Source organism: Caretta caretta, chromosome 8 (assembly GCF_965140235.1).
Source record: "Caretta caretta isolate rCarCar2 chromosome 8, rCarCar1.hap1, whole genome shotgun sequence".
Classification (NCBI taxonomy): domain Eukaryota; kingdom Metazoa; phylum Chordata; order Testudines; family Cheloniidae; genus Caretta; species Caretta caretta.
In genome coordinates this window covers 53,536,946-53,553,928 of record NC_134213.1, presented here as the reverse complement: position 1 = coordinate 53,553,928, position 16,983 = coordinate 53,536,946, and the positions used below count along the sequence as shown (strand labels likewise).

The 16,983-nt window shown below is 43.5% G+C and overlaps 1 protein-coding gene across 2 annotated transcripts in view; it reads right to left on the bottom strand.

The window, feature by feature from the left end:
- XPR1 (xenotropic and polytropic retrovirus receptor 1) overlaps window positions 1-13,430 on the bottom strand; it is a 255,509-nt gene extending 242,079 nt beyond the window's left edge. The window contains exons 1-2 of one of the 2 annotated variants that reach the window (XM_075131507.1): window positions 13,162-13,430; window positions 959-1,010 (exon numbers count right to left, since the gene is read on the bottom strand). In XM_075131507.1, the coding sequence (XP_074987608.1) occupies window positions 959-1,010; window positions 13,162-13,230 (121 nt within the window). In that variant the 5' untranslated portion in view covers window positions 13,231-13,430. The remainder of the gene's footprint in view (window positions 1-958; window positions 1,011-13,161) is intronic. The other variant, XM_048860140.2, reaches the window with a different exon arrangement.
- Between the last annotated feature and the right edge of the window lie 3,553 nt (window positions 13,431-16,983).

Here is a 16,983-nt window from a genome sequence, read left to right as displayed (position 1 = left end):
TTAACCACCTGACCATATTAGCATGTTTTTCCTGGTTTATATATACCTAAAAAGGTGAATAAAGTCATAAACTGTATTAAAATAGGGATTAACATAGAAGTGCCATTATAGTTAATGATACGTTCTCACCTTCGATATTGCATTCAGTTTTAGTCACCTAACTGCAAAAAAGGCAAAAAGATATGAGGAGGGTAACAAAACTAGCAGCTGGGGCAAGCAATTTAAAGATTAGGATTATTCTGTAGTTCTCTTACAAAGGAGATGAAAGATAAATGTAATGAGTTTCATCAAGAAAGTTAGTTTTATGGGTAAGCACTTGATTAACAAAGCCTACTCCTATAATGCAACCAGTTTAAAGCTGACAGAATTTTTTACATAACGTTATCAAGGGAACTCATTGCCAGTGAACAGATACAAATGGCTTAGTAAGAAAAATATTAAAATAATTCTACATTTATACAAATAAGAATGGCATCCCAATTGAACACAGGATAAATGTTAGAGGCTCACTTATGCTTCAGGGCACAAACTGGGATCAGAAAATTATCCCAAAGTGCAACATTGCAGAAATTAGACAGACACATTATGGCTATTTTATATGTTCCTGTCCAGCACTTCGTATTAGCCACTTCTGGGGATTGGAATTGTCATACCAGAACACAGTACTATTCTTAACTCAAGAAGGGGTCACTTCCATCACTGAATGATTGAGTGTTCATATACACAAGAAGAAAATAGCTGTTACAAGCCTCACACTATAGAAATATCCTTTTATTGTTCTAACGATTCAGTAAACAAAGCTTTAGAGAGCTGGAAAAGCAGAATTTTCTGCAGCCAAGATCTTGCTTCCCCTTTGGTCTATTAAGCCTGTCAGTTTCAGCAGATAGGCAAGGGGAAACTGTGCTTGGTACTCAACATCCAGTAATGCAAGTATGATTCAGGGTCACAGCTTGCTTACCTTCTATAGAAGGGGCCTGGTCCTGAGCTGCATACAGCATCTCCTTGAAAGCCTGCAGCAAACAGAAAAAATTAAACCAGTCAGCACAAAAGACTTAAGTCACTCTGATAAGCCTGTTTGAAAATGAGTAGCAGTTAAAGTCTAATTCCTCAAGACTGATATATAAAGCTATGGAATATGAGGTCACTGCAATTATACTTATTCCTGACAACAAAGGAAATACACAAACTACGTATTTACTGACAGCTTTGCCTAGAACCAGTTGCCTTGCTGTCTAAAAGACTACCCTGACAGCAGGTGTAAATATGCTCTTTTGGAAAAATATTTCCAATTAGGTAGGATAGGATTTTACTAGAGAGAAACCTGACAATACCAGAGATTTGGTGTGACATAACAGGGATCTGTCATGGCAAAGGAAGAAAGAGCCTCAGGGCCTGCTTATCAGTATTGTGAACTACTGAAAAATATACACTTTTATTTAAAAAGTGAAAACCACATGACAAAAGAAATCATCATATTTCCCTTTTAGTCTTCTCTTGAAGTGGAGACTAAAAGAGGAAAACATTAGTTCAGATGAGGATCGTTAACCAGCACTCCAGAACCATAGTGTCTCATGCTCCAGAATTCAAGGGATCAAATAGCTCAGGAAACCCAGTACACTATTTTTCTAGTACAGGAAGCAGTTTCACAAATCGAACTGGCAGAGGTCACACAGTTAAAGATATACTTTGGGCAATCCATTCAACTGCTACACGCACAACCTGGGTTCAAGAGTGGTATTCAAACATCCCAAAAACCTCATGTGTTCCAAGCCCAGCATGTCAGTTACAATCCTTTTTATATGATGATTTTCAGTTTGTTACTGAAGCAATACCAACAATTCAAGAGTGGGTTTTATAGTCTACACTCCTGCTTACTACGCAAGTGCAAATAAGAAAGAAACAGGATGAATAATGGTGAAGCCTAGACTGGTCATGCTGGACCCAGAAACCGCAAGGGAGAAACAGCACCATTGCATATGTTAAGGCAAACAATGCCCACTATATAGCGTGCATGATGAATGTGAAAGTGGTAGAGATACAGTTGCTGTGCAAACCATAACTGAATTTTCAGATTTGTGAACCTATCAACATCTAAACCAGAGGTGGGCAAACTACGGCCCGCGGGCCACATCCAGCCTGCAGGACCAGGAGTCCTGCCCAGCTCCTGAGCTCCTGGCCGGGGAGGCTAGTCCCCGGCCCCTCCCCCTTCCCCTCAGCGCAACACAAAGCCAGCCCTCTGGCTCACCGCTCCTGCCAGGCAGTGTGGCTGGCTCCAGCATAGTAAGGGGGCAGAGGGGTCCCAGGGGGCAGACAGGGAGCAGTGGGCAGTTGGATGGGGCAGAGGTTCGGGCGGGGGGGAGTCAGGGAACGGGGGTCGGGGGCTGGATAGGGCATGGAAGTCAAAGGGGCCTGTCAGGGGGCGGGGGTGTGGATAGGGGTCGGGGAAGTCAGGGGACAAGGGAGTTGGATGGGTCGGGCGTTCTGTGGGGGTCAATCAGGGGACAGGGAGCGGTTGGATGGGGCAGAGGTTTTGGGGGGCCATCAGGGGACGGGAATGCGGGGGTTGGATAGGCATGGGAGTCCCGGGGGTCTGTCAGGGGTGTGGATAGGGGTCGGGGCAGTCAGAGGATAGGGAGAAGGGAAGGCTGGATGGGGGTGGGGTCCCTGGGGGGCAGTTAGGGGCAGGGACCAGGCTGTTTGGGGTGGCACAGCCCTCCATACAGTTTCGGAACCCCGATGTGGCCCTCAGGCCAAAAAGTTTGCCCACCCCTGATCTAAACCATCATGTTTTAACAAGAATTACATTGTCTGGTTCCATTTTAGGATATTTAAAGTGTCCAGCCTGTCCTTTTTGGCTATTATCCTAATCCATCCTGAGAACATGTTCTACAAACCTATTTCCTGCAACCAACAAGATACAAACCCCAATCCTTGAGCCGCATGCCAATTCTCCAAGATCAAGACACTGCAGCATAATTAGCAAATAGTAGTCAAGGAAAAAAGCAATCTGAGCAATAAGAGAGAAAATCAGAAGAACTGTGGTAACGGTGGTCATAATCTTGCAAAGTAAATACAAGGTCTAAAGGACACATCTTTATTTCAGGATACCACAAATGTCAAGTTAAACAGACAGTTTTAGCCATCTCCCAAAGGTCTGATTCCTGAATCCACACAGAGGTCTCAGCATGGGTCACTTGAATAACTGTGTTTTCCTTCTTAAGACATTGTTTACTCATCTTCTCCATGCCAGTCAACCTTCCCCCTCCACTGTTTTCTTTTTTAAACATTCCCAGGAAATACTTGGCATTTGAATCTGCTTCTCCACATGACTTGCTAGTTAGTTGCATATGACCTAAGTTCCACAGTCTATCAAGTGGCAAAAGTGTTCTTGTTTTTCCTCCTATTAATCTTTGCCTAGCTATAACTTTTTCCATGCACTAAAACATTCACACAGCCCATGAGAAATATAAAGTACAAGAAAAAAGGCTAGTTGAAATCTCCTTCTATAACAGGGGTGAGCAAACTTTTTGGCCCGAGGGCCACATCAGGGTTCCGAAACTGTATGGAGGGCCAGGTATGGAAGGCTGTGCCTCCCCAAACATCTTGACCCCCACCCCAACCCACACCCTCACACTTCCTGCCCTGACTGCCCCCCTCAGAACCCCCGACCCACCTGACCCCCCCTGCTCCTTGTCCCCTGACCGCCCCCTCCCAGGACCCCCCACCCCTAACCGTAATGAGTAATGAAACAAATGTAAACCAAATAATCCTTGCAAAAGCAATATTAAATCTTCTCTAATAATCCAGGTGGGGGGGAGGGTGCAGCATTACAGATTAATAAAAGGAGCCCCTACTGTAATGCGTTACCTAGGGAGGTGGTAGAATCTCCTTCCTTAGAGGGTTTTTAAGGTCAGGCTTGACAAAGCCCTGGCTGGGATGATTTAACTGGGAATTGGTCCTGCTTCGAGCAGGGGGTTGGACTAGATGACCTTCTGGGGTCCCTTCCAACCCTTATATTCTATGATTCTATGTATCTTTTCTCTTAGGCCTTGTCTACACAAGAGAATTTTACCAATAAAATTCAATCAGTTTAGAAGTTCATGAAGTTAAACCAGTGCAAGCCCGTTTTGTGTACAGTCAAGTCTGTCTGCATGCCTTATTACGATTTAGCTTGAGTTGATTCCTACCAATTTAAGCTCACGCAATAAAAGACACAAACCCTTTGAAATCTAGACATCTTTACTTTTTTCTTCCTGAGCAAATTAAATTGAGGCCCCAGAAAACTAAGTTGGATAGGAAAGGACGGTGACGACTAAAAACTACTAACCTCTAAAGGAGGTAATCTTTTTACAGTCACTTTACAACTGAATAAGGTGAAATCTTATTCACCTTATTCAGTTGTAGTGCTACTCTGCATGGCTCTGTCTACAGGGTACTGTTTCACATAAATCAGTGGTTCTCAACCTATTTACCACTGTGGGCCACATATGCAGCTCTCTGTGTGTTATGTGAGCCACAACCGCACAATATATTTACTACCTGTACGGCCCTGAGCCTGTCACGTGGTCTGCAGCCGTGTGCTAATTGGGCCGCAAGTGGCCCATGGGCTGAGAACCACTGACAGATCAAAAGTGACCCTGGAGGGGAAGCAACTCATGTCACTCAAACTTGTTGATTAAACCATACTGTTGGACTTCAAGTGGATTTGTTAGAAATAGAATAAAGGGAGTCACGTCTAGCATACTACTGGAAGGAGTGCATCCATGATGCAAAGCCTTACAAGGGAAGATGTGAAGTGGGGAAAACTAAAATGCTCCTCGGGTCTGTAAGAGGAACCAAGAATGAAGAGTGCTTATATTCTTATTTGTTCAAGGAAGTCTAAATCCCTTTCTTGAGCTAGCTTGGATCCCATCTGGGCTCAACTAGCTTTCACACTGCTAAGTATAAGGGGGATTTTTGGAAGTGAAAGGTTAAATTGATTTAGCATTAATAACTTAGCCCAAAATTCTCGGGCAAGTTGCACTCATCATAAAGCTCAAAAGAGCATGAGGCTGGAAAATGCAGAATTTCTTTAAAATCTGTGAGACAAAGGTGTTCTAAAGGAATTTTAAAATCTGTAACATGTACGTATTTTCTATATCCATAGTTTCAAGATTAACCTCTAGAAAATATGCAGTGCAGTGAAAGATTTTAGATTATCAGCCTTGAAAACTGGGGGGGTACCAATTGTCAGTGGTACTGAACTGAAATATGTAAAAACTGGAAGCTGCATAGCAGCAGATTCAGTCACTGTTCACCTGGCCTATATAATTAAACAGATCTAGAAGTGAAAGGCTCAATGCCCCTTTACCAATCACCTGAGCCACCCCATGCCAAGATTACAAACAGGGGTTTTCTTAAAATCAACTGAGGGGTGTTTGATTTTTTTTAAACTTATCCTTGTTATGTCTAACACCTAAAATTACTAGAACAAAGGTTTGTTTTTTTTTATACTTTGTGTTATTGACAGCAATTTTTATCTGCAGTCAGCTTACCCCATTTGGATCTCACACAAAGAAGAAAGAAAATCCTTTACAAAATAGGAAAAATAAGACAACAAAGCCAAAACTGACAGATTCAGAGGCAGGAGCTCAAATTAAAGTAAGTTTACTACACGCTTTTTTAAACTGACTAGATTTCAAATTATAACGTTCCTTAAGCATGTACATGGACAATCTAGAGCAGTGGTTCTCAACCTTTCTTTATCCAGAGATCCTTAAACTTAAACAGACAAATCTGCGGACCCCCAACCAGAGATGATGTGGGGGGAGGGGGTCACATCACATCCCCCTCCCAGATTTCTTGCCTTCCATGTGGCCCTGTTCTTTGAAGGGCTGAGGTAGCAGGGCACAGCAGTAGTGTATCTCCTTGGCTAGTTGCTGCCTGCTCATGGAGTCAATGGCTGAGAGCAAGCCCCTTCTGATGGCAGGGGGAGATCTCTCTTCTGCATGAGACTGCAATTTTTGGCTGCACCTATCCTCCTAACGCAGATAGGCTGGACAGCCCGCTGAGGTGAGTCAAGAGTGGAGGTGGCTCTACCTCCCTGAGTCCCACCAAACAGCATTGAAGCCCAGTCCTTGATAAATCCCGTGAAACCTGCTTGCGGACCCTGGGGTGCCGCAGGCCCCCTGTTGAGAACGAGTAATCTAGAGGAACAAATAATGAAATAAAAACAACAGGTGTGTGTCAGGAGGCAGAAAATTTAGGTCTAAAGTGAAATTGGCTCTGGCCCACCAGTTATGAAGTAGAAACTACATATTGAAAACCAATTCTTGCCAACCTCTCCTTCCCTTATATGGCTTAATCTCAAAGGGTAAAATTTTCACAAGTGCCTAATTTAGAAACTCACGTCCCATTTTCAAAAGGGACTCAGACACTTACAGCCTAAGTTCAACTGAAACCCAACTGAACTTAGGTCCTTTTGAGAATTTTACCCATAGTCTCCAATGGTATCAGTATCTCTTGTCCCAGTTGTTGTTTTCCCCCTTCTCACTTCTTAGATACTGCAATTTCAATCTAGCCCCTTTTCTTACTGGAGATGAACTGACAGAGCTACCAATGCAAAACTTTTCAAAAAAAAAATAAGTCAACAACCTCCTCTCTTTGATATGATACAATGCACAAAAGAAAGGTTTTGGGGGCATGGAGCACCAAGGAAATTGGGTATGAAGAAAACAATTTTGACTGAAAAAAATTATTAAACAAACAGGTAAGGAAATAGAACCTCACAGCTAGGTAACCAATTCAAATCCAATCCAGGTTAATTTTGGTTGACATGTGTTGCCATAAGCCTCAATCCAGTTTTTAGTGGACAGGTGTGTGCAGCACAACTGACATCTACGCTTGGCAATCTGAGCAGAGAAAACAAGGATTGAACAAACATGGAGAGACAGATGGTCTTACCTCTAGAGCGATCAGGGTTGAGGCATACTGGTGGACAAGCTTGATCTATCTCAGATACATCTGTACTGTGGATAAACAGATGTCCAGTGCTATCAGTCTAGAATTTTCCACCACACCTAAATGTACTTAATTATGTCATTAAATGTGTTCTTAATAAAGAGCACCCCAGTTATCAGTACTGTATCTCAGATCCACTCAGTTCTTGGAATATGTTAGGGACAACTTTCTGTTACAGAAGGTGAAGGGAGTAACTAGAGGAATAGCAATTTTAGACTTGATTCTGACTAACAGGGAGGAACTGGCTGTGAATCTGAAGGCTGGAGGCAATCTGGTGAAAGTGATCATGAAACGATAGATTTCATGATTCTAAAGCAAGGAGAGCAGCAAAATAAGGCTAATGGACTTCAAAAAAAAGGAGACTTTAACAAACTTAGAACTGGTAAGTGACGTTCAACTGGAAGAAATCTAAGGGGAAAAGGAATTCAGGAAAGCTGGCAATTTTGCTAAGAAACAATATTAAAGGTACAACAGCAAACTATCCAACGTGAAAAAAAGATAAGACAACTAGTAAGAGGCCGATAAGGTTTCACCATGAGCTCTTGAATGGCCTGAAAAATCAATAAGGAATCCTATAAAAAGCAGAAACATGAACAAACTGCATTGATGGAGTACAGAAGAATACCACGGGCATGTAGGGACAAAATCAGAAAGGCTAAGGCGCAAACTGAATTTTTGAATCAACGACAATAAGAAGAGGTTCTATAAATACATACATTAGGAGCAAGAGAAAGACAAAGGGAAGTATAGGTCCATGTCTTAGTGAGGAAGGAGTGCTAACAACATATCAAGAAGGCTAAGGTGCTTAATGCCTATTTTGTATTCATTAAAAAGGTTAACTGTGACCAGATAATTAACACGATTAATATTAACAAGAGGGAAGGAACAAGCCAAAATAGGAAAAAAACAGGTTAAATAATATTTAGATAACTTAGATGTATCCAGATAGCAGGGTGCGCCTGATGAAATTCATCCAAGGGCACTTAAGGAACCAGCTGAAGCAATTTCAGAACTATTAGCAACTATATTTAAGAACGCATATAGGGCTGGTGAGGTCCCAGAGGACTAGAGAAAGGCAAACAACGTACCTATCTTTAAAAAGGGGAACAAAGAAAAACCAGAGAACTATAGATCAGTCAGCCTAACTTCAATATCTGGAAAGATACTGGAACAATTGATTAAACAATAAATGTGTAAACACCTAGAGGATAACAGGGTAATAAGTAATAGCCAGCATGGATTTGTCATGAACAACTTATGCCAAACCAATCTAATTTCCTTCTTTGAGAGGGTTACTAGCCTAGTGAATAAGGGGGAAAACAGTAGATATGATACACCTTGATTTTAGTAAGGTTTTTAACAGTCCCACTTGACATTCTCATAAGCAAACTAGGGAAATGAGATTTATAGTAAATTATTAATAGGTGGGTGCATAACTTGTTGAAAGACCATACTTGAAGAGTAGCTATCAATGGTTCACTGTCAAACTAGAAGGATGTGTCCAGTGGGATCCACTAGGGGTCTGTCCTGGTCCAGTACTATTCAATATTTTAATTAATTACTTGGATAATGGAGTGGAGAGTATGTTTATAACATTTCCAGATGACATTAAATTGGGAGGGCTTGCTACCCGTCAGAATTGAAAATGATTTTGACAAATTGGTCTGAAATCAACATGATGAAATTCAATAAAGACAAATGCGAAGTACTACACTTAGGAAGAAAAAAAAAATCATATGCACAGCTACAAAATGGAGAATAAGTGGTTATGCAGTAGCATAGCTGGAAAAAAATCTGGGAGTTATCGTTGCTCACAAAGTGAACATGAGTCAACAATGTAATGTGGCTGCAGAAAACGCTTATTCATTCTGGGGTCCCAGGAGTGTCATGTGTAAGACACGGGAGGTTACTGTCCCACTCTACTTGGAACTAGTGAGACCCCCAACTAGAGTACTGTGTCTAGTTCTAGGAGCCACTCTTGAGGAAAGATGTGGACAAACTGGAGAGTGTCCAGAGGAGAACAATAAAAATTATAAAAGCTGTAGAAAATCTCACCTACATGGAAAGACCAACAAAACCGGCCATGTTTAGCCTTGAGAAAAGACAACTTGGGTGGGTGGGGGGGGGGGAGAAACTGATAGTCTTCAAATATGTTACATTGGTATGTTATATGTGTTATATCAGCTGTTATAAAGAGGACAGTTATCAACGGTTTTCCATATTCAATAAAGGTAGGACAAGAAGTAATTGGCTTAATCTACAGCAAGGGAGATTTAGGTTAGACAGTAGGAAAAATGTTCTACCTGTAATTTAAGCACTGGAATAGACTTCCAAGGGAGGCTGTGGAATCTTGTCATTGGAGGCGTTTAAGAACAGGTTAGAAAAGCACCAGCCAGGGATAGTCTAGGTTTACTTGGTCCTGTCTTAGTGCAGGAGGCTGGAGCAGGTCTCTCGAGCAACCTCCTAGCCCTAAATTTCTATGAAGGCTCATTCAGGATACATCTTCATTTTCTGTTTCCTGTATCTCTTATAGAAAATATCTATCAGAGGCAAGATGCAACATTAATCTGATATTTTTAGAAAACAAATATCCACTTGAAATTTTTAGCCACCACTTGGTTACATAATTTTCTAAATTACTCATTGAACTTGCAACTTTGTTCTCAAACTAAACTTCAGCCATTTTTAGTAAGAGGATCGTTAACTGGTATTCAGATACAAGGACTAAATCCTTTGGAACTGGGGAACAAATAGAAGAGGTAGGATTGGCCAAAACAGCAGACATTAATATTACTCTGCTACCCCACTTCAAGTTGTTTCAGCTTCTATGAGCCAAACTAAGACAAATACATGATTTTAGAACTCTTTTCCTTTCAAAAATTCTCTTATCAATTTATTTCTACTGTGAATATTAAGATGCGAAGTCCCCCAGAAAAAACAAGAGCTCAAGTAGCAGGGAATGGATTTTTTTTTAAATCAGCCATTACCATTTCAGACAAAGTTGTTGCTGGTCATGGGTTTCCTAAAGTTCTCTGTTGTCTATCACTCATTTCAAGTTGGGGAGAAATGAGACATATCACGAGCAGCAACAACTGTTACTGAAGTCTCTAAAAACAATTTTATCCATGTATGCACCTGAAAAAAACAGACTTGATCTCCATCAGGTCAAAACGGAAACTTCCAACAAATCCCATGAACCAGATTTCAAACTACGTAATCAGCAAGACCTTTTGAAAGTTGTGATAGCTAATACAAGACTGTTTTGAAAACACTGAAAGATGATATTGAAAGAAAGAGCCTCCCTAAACTCGGAAAGAATGAAAATGCAGAGTTTGTGCAAACACAAAAAAATACAAATTCCAACAAACATCACTCAAGGTATTAACAAAGAAGAATTCAAAATAGGCTATCGTATCACTGAGCGTGAAAACACAAGCATCTGAATGAGGAAAGATATCATACTAGGATATTAACATTTATTCACTCTAGAGTCTAAATTCGGGAAGATGCACATAAGAGTAGCTTCACTAACTTGCCTACCAGTCTTACCTGAAATATATATGAAGAACAAAAGTAGATTTTCCAGTAGTGTCAGTGTTAGCACTGAAGCATTAGTAATTTATTCCTGCAAAGCTTTGAGTAACAAAGGATGTTAGCGTTCAGAAGACTTCATGCCAAATACTGCCATGAATATCTGTGCAGAAATCCAACTGATAGATGTATTTGCACGCACAAAGACCACTGGAATAATTTAGTCCATTTTTTTGTTTCTTTTGCAAATATTATGCTGGATAATAATTTTATGGGATTCTTGCTACTTGGTTAAAATAGATTTCAAGAAACCCTGAGGACTGATATATACTGCAAAGCATTATTTTAGATGTACTCAAACCTTTAAGGTTTAATAAATTTTAAATGCTGAACCTTTCTGTATTGCCTTTCCCATTTGTTCTTTTAAAAAACAACATTCTATACCCCAATTTAGGATTAGTCAAGGGATAATTTTACTGCTTTCATCATAAATTGATGTAATAAAATCTGAAGAAAAATAAAAGCTATTTTCTGCAAATAATCCATGATTAATAGAGCAGAACCTTACGTGAATTGTGTTCATGAAGATTAAGAGTCTGCAACTTAAGTGGATTAATCCTAAAATCAAGTATGAAGCAGACATATACAAAGCAAATTTCCCCAGAAGGCCTCACTAACCTTAAAAAATTAAGAAACTGTTGCTATAAAAACCATAATGTTCTCAGGCATTCAGGTAGATTTTTATATTCACCACAGCTGTCCCTTCAGTTCTGATCTTTAGGAGCCATACTTCACTGAGAGGCAACTCTGAGCCAAAGAGGTTATATATTCCAAGCCTCCACATGTAGAGAACTGACAGTGGTGCTGAAAATCACTTGCTCACAAGAAGCTGTAAAAACACCACCAAATTTAATAAGAACCGTAATCTGGGCTCTTGCCAGCGTCCCAGAACTGAAAGAACATAAAACAATACAGAATTACGCATAACTCTATACTACAGTTCCATAGCCTCTATATTTCTAAATTACGTAAAGTTACCATAAAAAGAAAATACTACAAGGGAGAAGTAATTCTCAGCCTCCCGCATACCATCAATCACATATTTTATATTATCACTGGTTTCTCCTAATAATCCCCACTAAATGTTTTTAAATAACTTATTTATTCCTCAAGCTCCTAAACCCAGCTCATCTGCTATCAGAGAGATTATATGCAAAAATTCAATGCTGCCCCTTAATGTTACAGCTATTACTTCAAATTGCTTTTACTCAAGCTCTATGGATGGCGTGAGCTCCAGTCTCATTCTTAACATGTCCCTACGTGTATAAACATATTGACTTTGCACTGTGTTCCTGTTGAGTATATAAATGGAAACCGCTGGATGCTAGATAATGTTGCTGAACACAAAAATAATCTCTTGGATCCAAGTGGTTATACGGCAAATTATCAGTATTTATTTAATACAACCCTTAGAGCTCATTGGGTATTTTTCGGGTTACAGTCCTTCACTCAAATATATGCAACCAAAAAATATACAGCAATGTTTATTTTTTAAAAGTATTGATGCCATATAAAGGCTTAGTTATTTAAATGGCCATGACAGCTATTTGTTTCCTCCAAGCCTCAAAAATCAAAAAACAATCACAGTCCAAGTTTCAAATTTATGGACAAAAGCTACACCAGCAAAGACATTTTAAATATTTTGTATAATTGTAACATTTTATTTTATATATTTGGAAACAGAAGTCTTTCAGAGCATGCTCCTAGGCTATCTCCATGTCAAGTTTCAATCCAGTTAGAGAGCCCCACGGTATGCATCCGATGAAGTGAGCTGTAGCTCACGAAAGCTCATGCTCAAATAAATTGGTTAGTCTCTAAGGTGCCACAAGTACTCCTTTTCTTTTTGCGAATACAGACTAACACGGCTGTTACTCTGAAACCTGGATAGACATTTACCACACTGATCAGGGCTGGGGTGAACAGGGACGAGAGTGATGGAAAGACAGATTACCTGAGAGTTGCCAAAAAGAGATTCGGGCTGATAACAGGCAGGGTGACTGATAGGAGGCCGATCAGAAAACATTTCCAGCAGGGCACAGGGGATGATGGGATGAAAGGAGAGCCCTCTGGGCTGGGAGAACCCCAGAAGCAGAGGGCGTGACATGGGATGCTAGCGGAGAGCCACGCCAAGGGAGGAAATGCTGGATTCGGGGTTCCCTTTGCGAAAGCCCTGGCAGGAGGGCATAGGGTGACTGAGACGCCTCGACAGGCTAAGGGATGGGGAAGTGAGGTGATAGGGAGCTGCCCCGGTGAAAGCCCCCGGGAGAGGCTCTGGGATAAGGAGCCGCTGCTGATCAGAGAGAACCCGGGGCAGTCACCTCCGCGATGACCGGGACCCTCCCTCAGGCACACCAGCGGCCGGGGATCACACAGCTGGCAGGCAGCCGAGGGGGCCGGGTCGCTGCTGGGGGCCGCGCCGCTGAGCCCAGCTCCTTCTCACAGCTCGCTCGGCGGCGAGGCCCTGGCTCCCCGCTGCGGGGCGCCTGGAGCCCCCCCCCACCCCGGCGGCAGCGCTGCTCCCGGCGCCCCGCCCGCCCCTCGGGGCTGAGCGCGCCGGCCCGGCCCGCGTACCTCATACTGGATGTACTGCTTCCGCCACTCGGGAGTGATGTGCGCGGAGAGGTGCTCGGCGAACTTCATCCTGCCGCCCCTACCCGGCCTCCGCCGCGCTCACTCGGCTGCCCCGGAGCCGGCTCCGCGGGACCCTGCGCTGGCTGGTGCTAGCGGGCCGGTGCTGCTGCCCCCGCCGCCGCGCATGGGCCCCGCTCCTCGCTCCCGCCGCCCGCACTGCGTCCCCTCCTCCCCGCCCGGCTCGGGTCTCCTCAGCGCTGCCCTGCCGCCCACTGCGGCCCCGCCGCAGCCGCCGCCATCTTTCCCTCTTCGCTCCCCCCCCGTTCCCCCTACCGCCGGCAGGACGTCATCGCCATGGTAACCACCGCCCACCTCCTACGCCGCAGCGCGGAGACCGGCCGGGGGCGGGGCCTAGAGCCAGGGGGCGGGGCAGAAGTAACAGCGAGCCCCACCCTCTCCGGTACAAACGTGGCTTGAAAGCGAGGAGCGTGGAGAAGCCTTTGGGGGCGGAGCTTTTTCCCCTTCGCTCCGCCCACTCTCCACCCCCGGTCAATGCGGCAAGAGGGTGTTGTGGACGTCGGGGCCGTACAGCTGGGCACAGTCGTGCCAGGCAGGTGCTAGAAGGCAGGGAATGTTGCTGCAGGCCAATGGTGGTAACTCCTCCTCCAAGAATGGACTGGTTGGCACTGCACAGCGCACGAGGGTGATGAGATGCTTCAGTTGAGAAAGGGAGGTTGCACGGTTTTGGACAGTGTGAGCTAGTAGCTAGTGCCAGACTGGGTTACATGTAAGCAGGAGTCCCTGGTTTGGCCAGTATGAGTGGGCTGGGGACAGTGGACTGAACATGAGACAAACAAAGGTCACCCCGTTCCCATTAGCCGGTGTGGAGGGCAGGCTTGGGTCATGGGATGAGCCACCATCATAGTGCAGACGGCTACCTATGCCATAGTGTCTGTGCATGGAGAAAGTGGGAACCCCCTACCGGTATATTATGCCTAGGACTGTACTGAACATTATGCTAGACCAGAATGGACTTTTGAGACACACAGTATCAAGTGGTTTTCCTGAGGAATCTCTACAGGGAGGAGAATGCAAATTCCTCACCCTCTTGGTTATGCAAAATCCCAGCCTTCTGAAGCTATACCCTGCGGAGGGCTGATTACTGATTCCCACAGTCTCAAGATCCAATGCTCAAGCTGTATAAAGGAAAGACTAACCTATTCAGAGTTTGTTAGTTCTGAGGTAGGGTATTCTGAACTTGTAACCACGGAAAAACCCCTTGGTGGGGTTTGAAGGAGTGACTTCTATCAGAATCCTTGTTGGAGTTGAGGGCTAATCTCTGGTAAGCTTGTTGGCATGACTGTACATTCTTTTATTGTTTTTAATATGCTTTCTCTATAATGCTTTCACCTTAAAAATAAATGTGCTTGCTTATAAGAAGTTGTGTGGTAACTTGTGACTGTTAGCAATTACAGCTATTCATAGCCTTTGAAGAGAAAGGAAAGTGCAGACCCTGACTTGTTTAGGCAGTCTGGCTTGCTGGGAGTATCACAGTGTAGGAAGGGAACTGTGCAGTCTGGGGGGAAAAAACCCTGGTCAGAAAGGAGAGAGATGCAGATCTCTGACCAAAAAAGGTGGCAACTGAGGAGCCTAGAATGGGTGCCCTCAAGACACCACAAAAGGGGAATACAGGTACTGTTGTCCTGAACTGTGACAAAAAGGACAAATCAAACCTCCTGCATTTAAGTGCTGTTTTCTTTTACCTGAAGAATGATATTAACTTGCTACAATCATCTATAAAAACAAATATTTCCTCCTAGTAAATTTACATGCACAGCGATTAATGAGGTTTTTTGTCATCAAGAGAAGAAAGCAGTATAAGTCATATTTGGTTTGAGCATTGGCCTGCTAAACCCAGGGTTGTGAGCTCAATCCTTGAGGGGGCCCTTTAGGGATAGGGCCAAAAATTGGGGATTGGTCCTGCTTTGAGCAGGGAGTTGGACTAGATGACCTCCTGAGGTCCCTTCCAACCCTGATATTCTATATTTGCATAGTCTCTGCTGGTTAACTGAACAGCTAGTAGTTCACTACTAACATGGAAAACTTCAGTCTTAAATCAGCTTTTCCTTTAAAAATACAGTATACTTTGGAGAGCCAGTTTGTTCTGTGATATAGCAATAGTTAACAGTCATCTTTGCTCCTAGGCGTATTTCCTCCACTTTGACACTGACTCACTCTGGAATCTCTAGCAAATCATTTAACCTTTCCATTACTTACCAGCTTTATAGGGTGTTGCACGACTTAATTAATGGTTGTAAAGTTCTTCAGAGCCTTGAGTGAAAGGTTCTATGTAAATGCAGAAATTATAAGCATATTATTGAACATACCCGAGTAATCTGTATATTATAGTAACAAACCCACATCCTGGAGCATTATTGAATTTTATATGACCGTGAGCAGAAAAGTACTTTATCTTCAAATTTCTTTTCATATTTCATGTACAGCAAGGTGCTGCTCGCTCTCTGGTCCTAATTCTTCATTCTGTCTGAGCTGAGCTTGGCACTTAGAACGGGGGGCTGTGTGCCTAGCCCCAAAGTTAGTTACAGCAGCTTTGGGATGGCTATAACTTGAGTTCTGAGTGCAGTAGCTTCCTATGGATTGGGGTCCCAGGCCATCCAGCATTTGGCAAGTAGGCTGGTAGCTTTAGCAGAACCCAGGGCTAGACTACAAGTGCGAGCAGATTAGCTCTAGATGATCTTCACTTTGCCGGTTCCAGTCTCACAGTGGGTAAGGTGACCAGATAGCAAGTGTCAAAAATCATGACTGGGAGTGGGGGGTAATAGGTGCCTATATAGGAAAAAGCCCCCAAAATTGGGACTGTCCCTATAAAATCAGGTTTCAGAGTAAATTGGTTAGTCTCTAAGGTGCCACAAATACTCCTTTTCTTTTTATAAAATCAGGACATCTCGTCACCCTAACAGTGGGAGACCAAGTGGGGTGAGGGCAGAGCCACTGTTCCTTGTTCTACCTGTCCAGGGAGGTGAGTTGGAAGGGGACAATGTATCTCTGAATGCTGGGAATGCCCTGTTATTTTTACAAAATCCAGCCTTTTGTCTCTGCTTTTGTGAACCCTGTAAATTGGCCATCTGAAGCAGCTGAGCTCATGCAATTGATGACGAGTGGGCTGAGCACACAAGCCTCAAGGACCCACCTCACCCCTGCATGTTGACATCTCCTCCCACACCCACCTTCCAAAGCACACACCACACCCCCACATCACCTCCACAAAAGTTGCTGAAGCAGCCTTCCTCCACACAACTCCTCATAGTCAAATCCACAGGGTGACAGGAAAAGAGAGGGAGGGGCTGTTGGGCTGAGGAGACAAGTCTTTGTCCCTCACCCTCCCTCCTAGGCATAACCCCACAAAGTGCTGCCCCCCCTCCCCATGCATCATCACTCCTACCCCATTTGAAAGGTGTCTTGGCTTTTTAATTTGAAAATCTGGTCATCCTAGGTGAATTCTCCTGCCCACCCCCGTTGCACCAAAGAAAGCCTATAGAAGGAGTGAGGTCAGGACCATTCTTCTAGCCCTTTCTAGCCTGGGGAGGAGGATGAAGAGCCTCCCTGGGTACCCTCCAATCCATGCAGCACTAGTGTGAATCAGTAGGGGTGGGGTACATGCATGAGAGGGAAAGAGCATGTGTGTGAGATGGGGAGAGCCGTGTGTGAGTGTGAGAAAGGAGTATTGGAGCTATTGGGCAGGGAACAGATTCAGAATAAGGGAGGAGACAGATGGGAAGAATGAAAGAATATGCAGGAAGG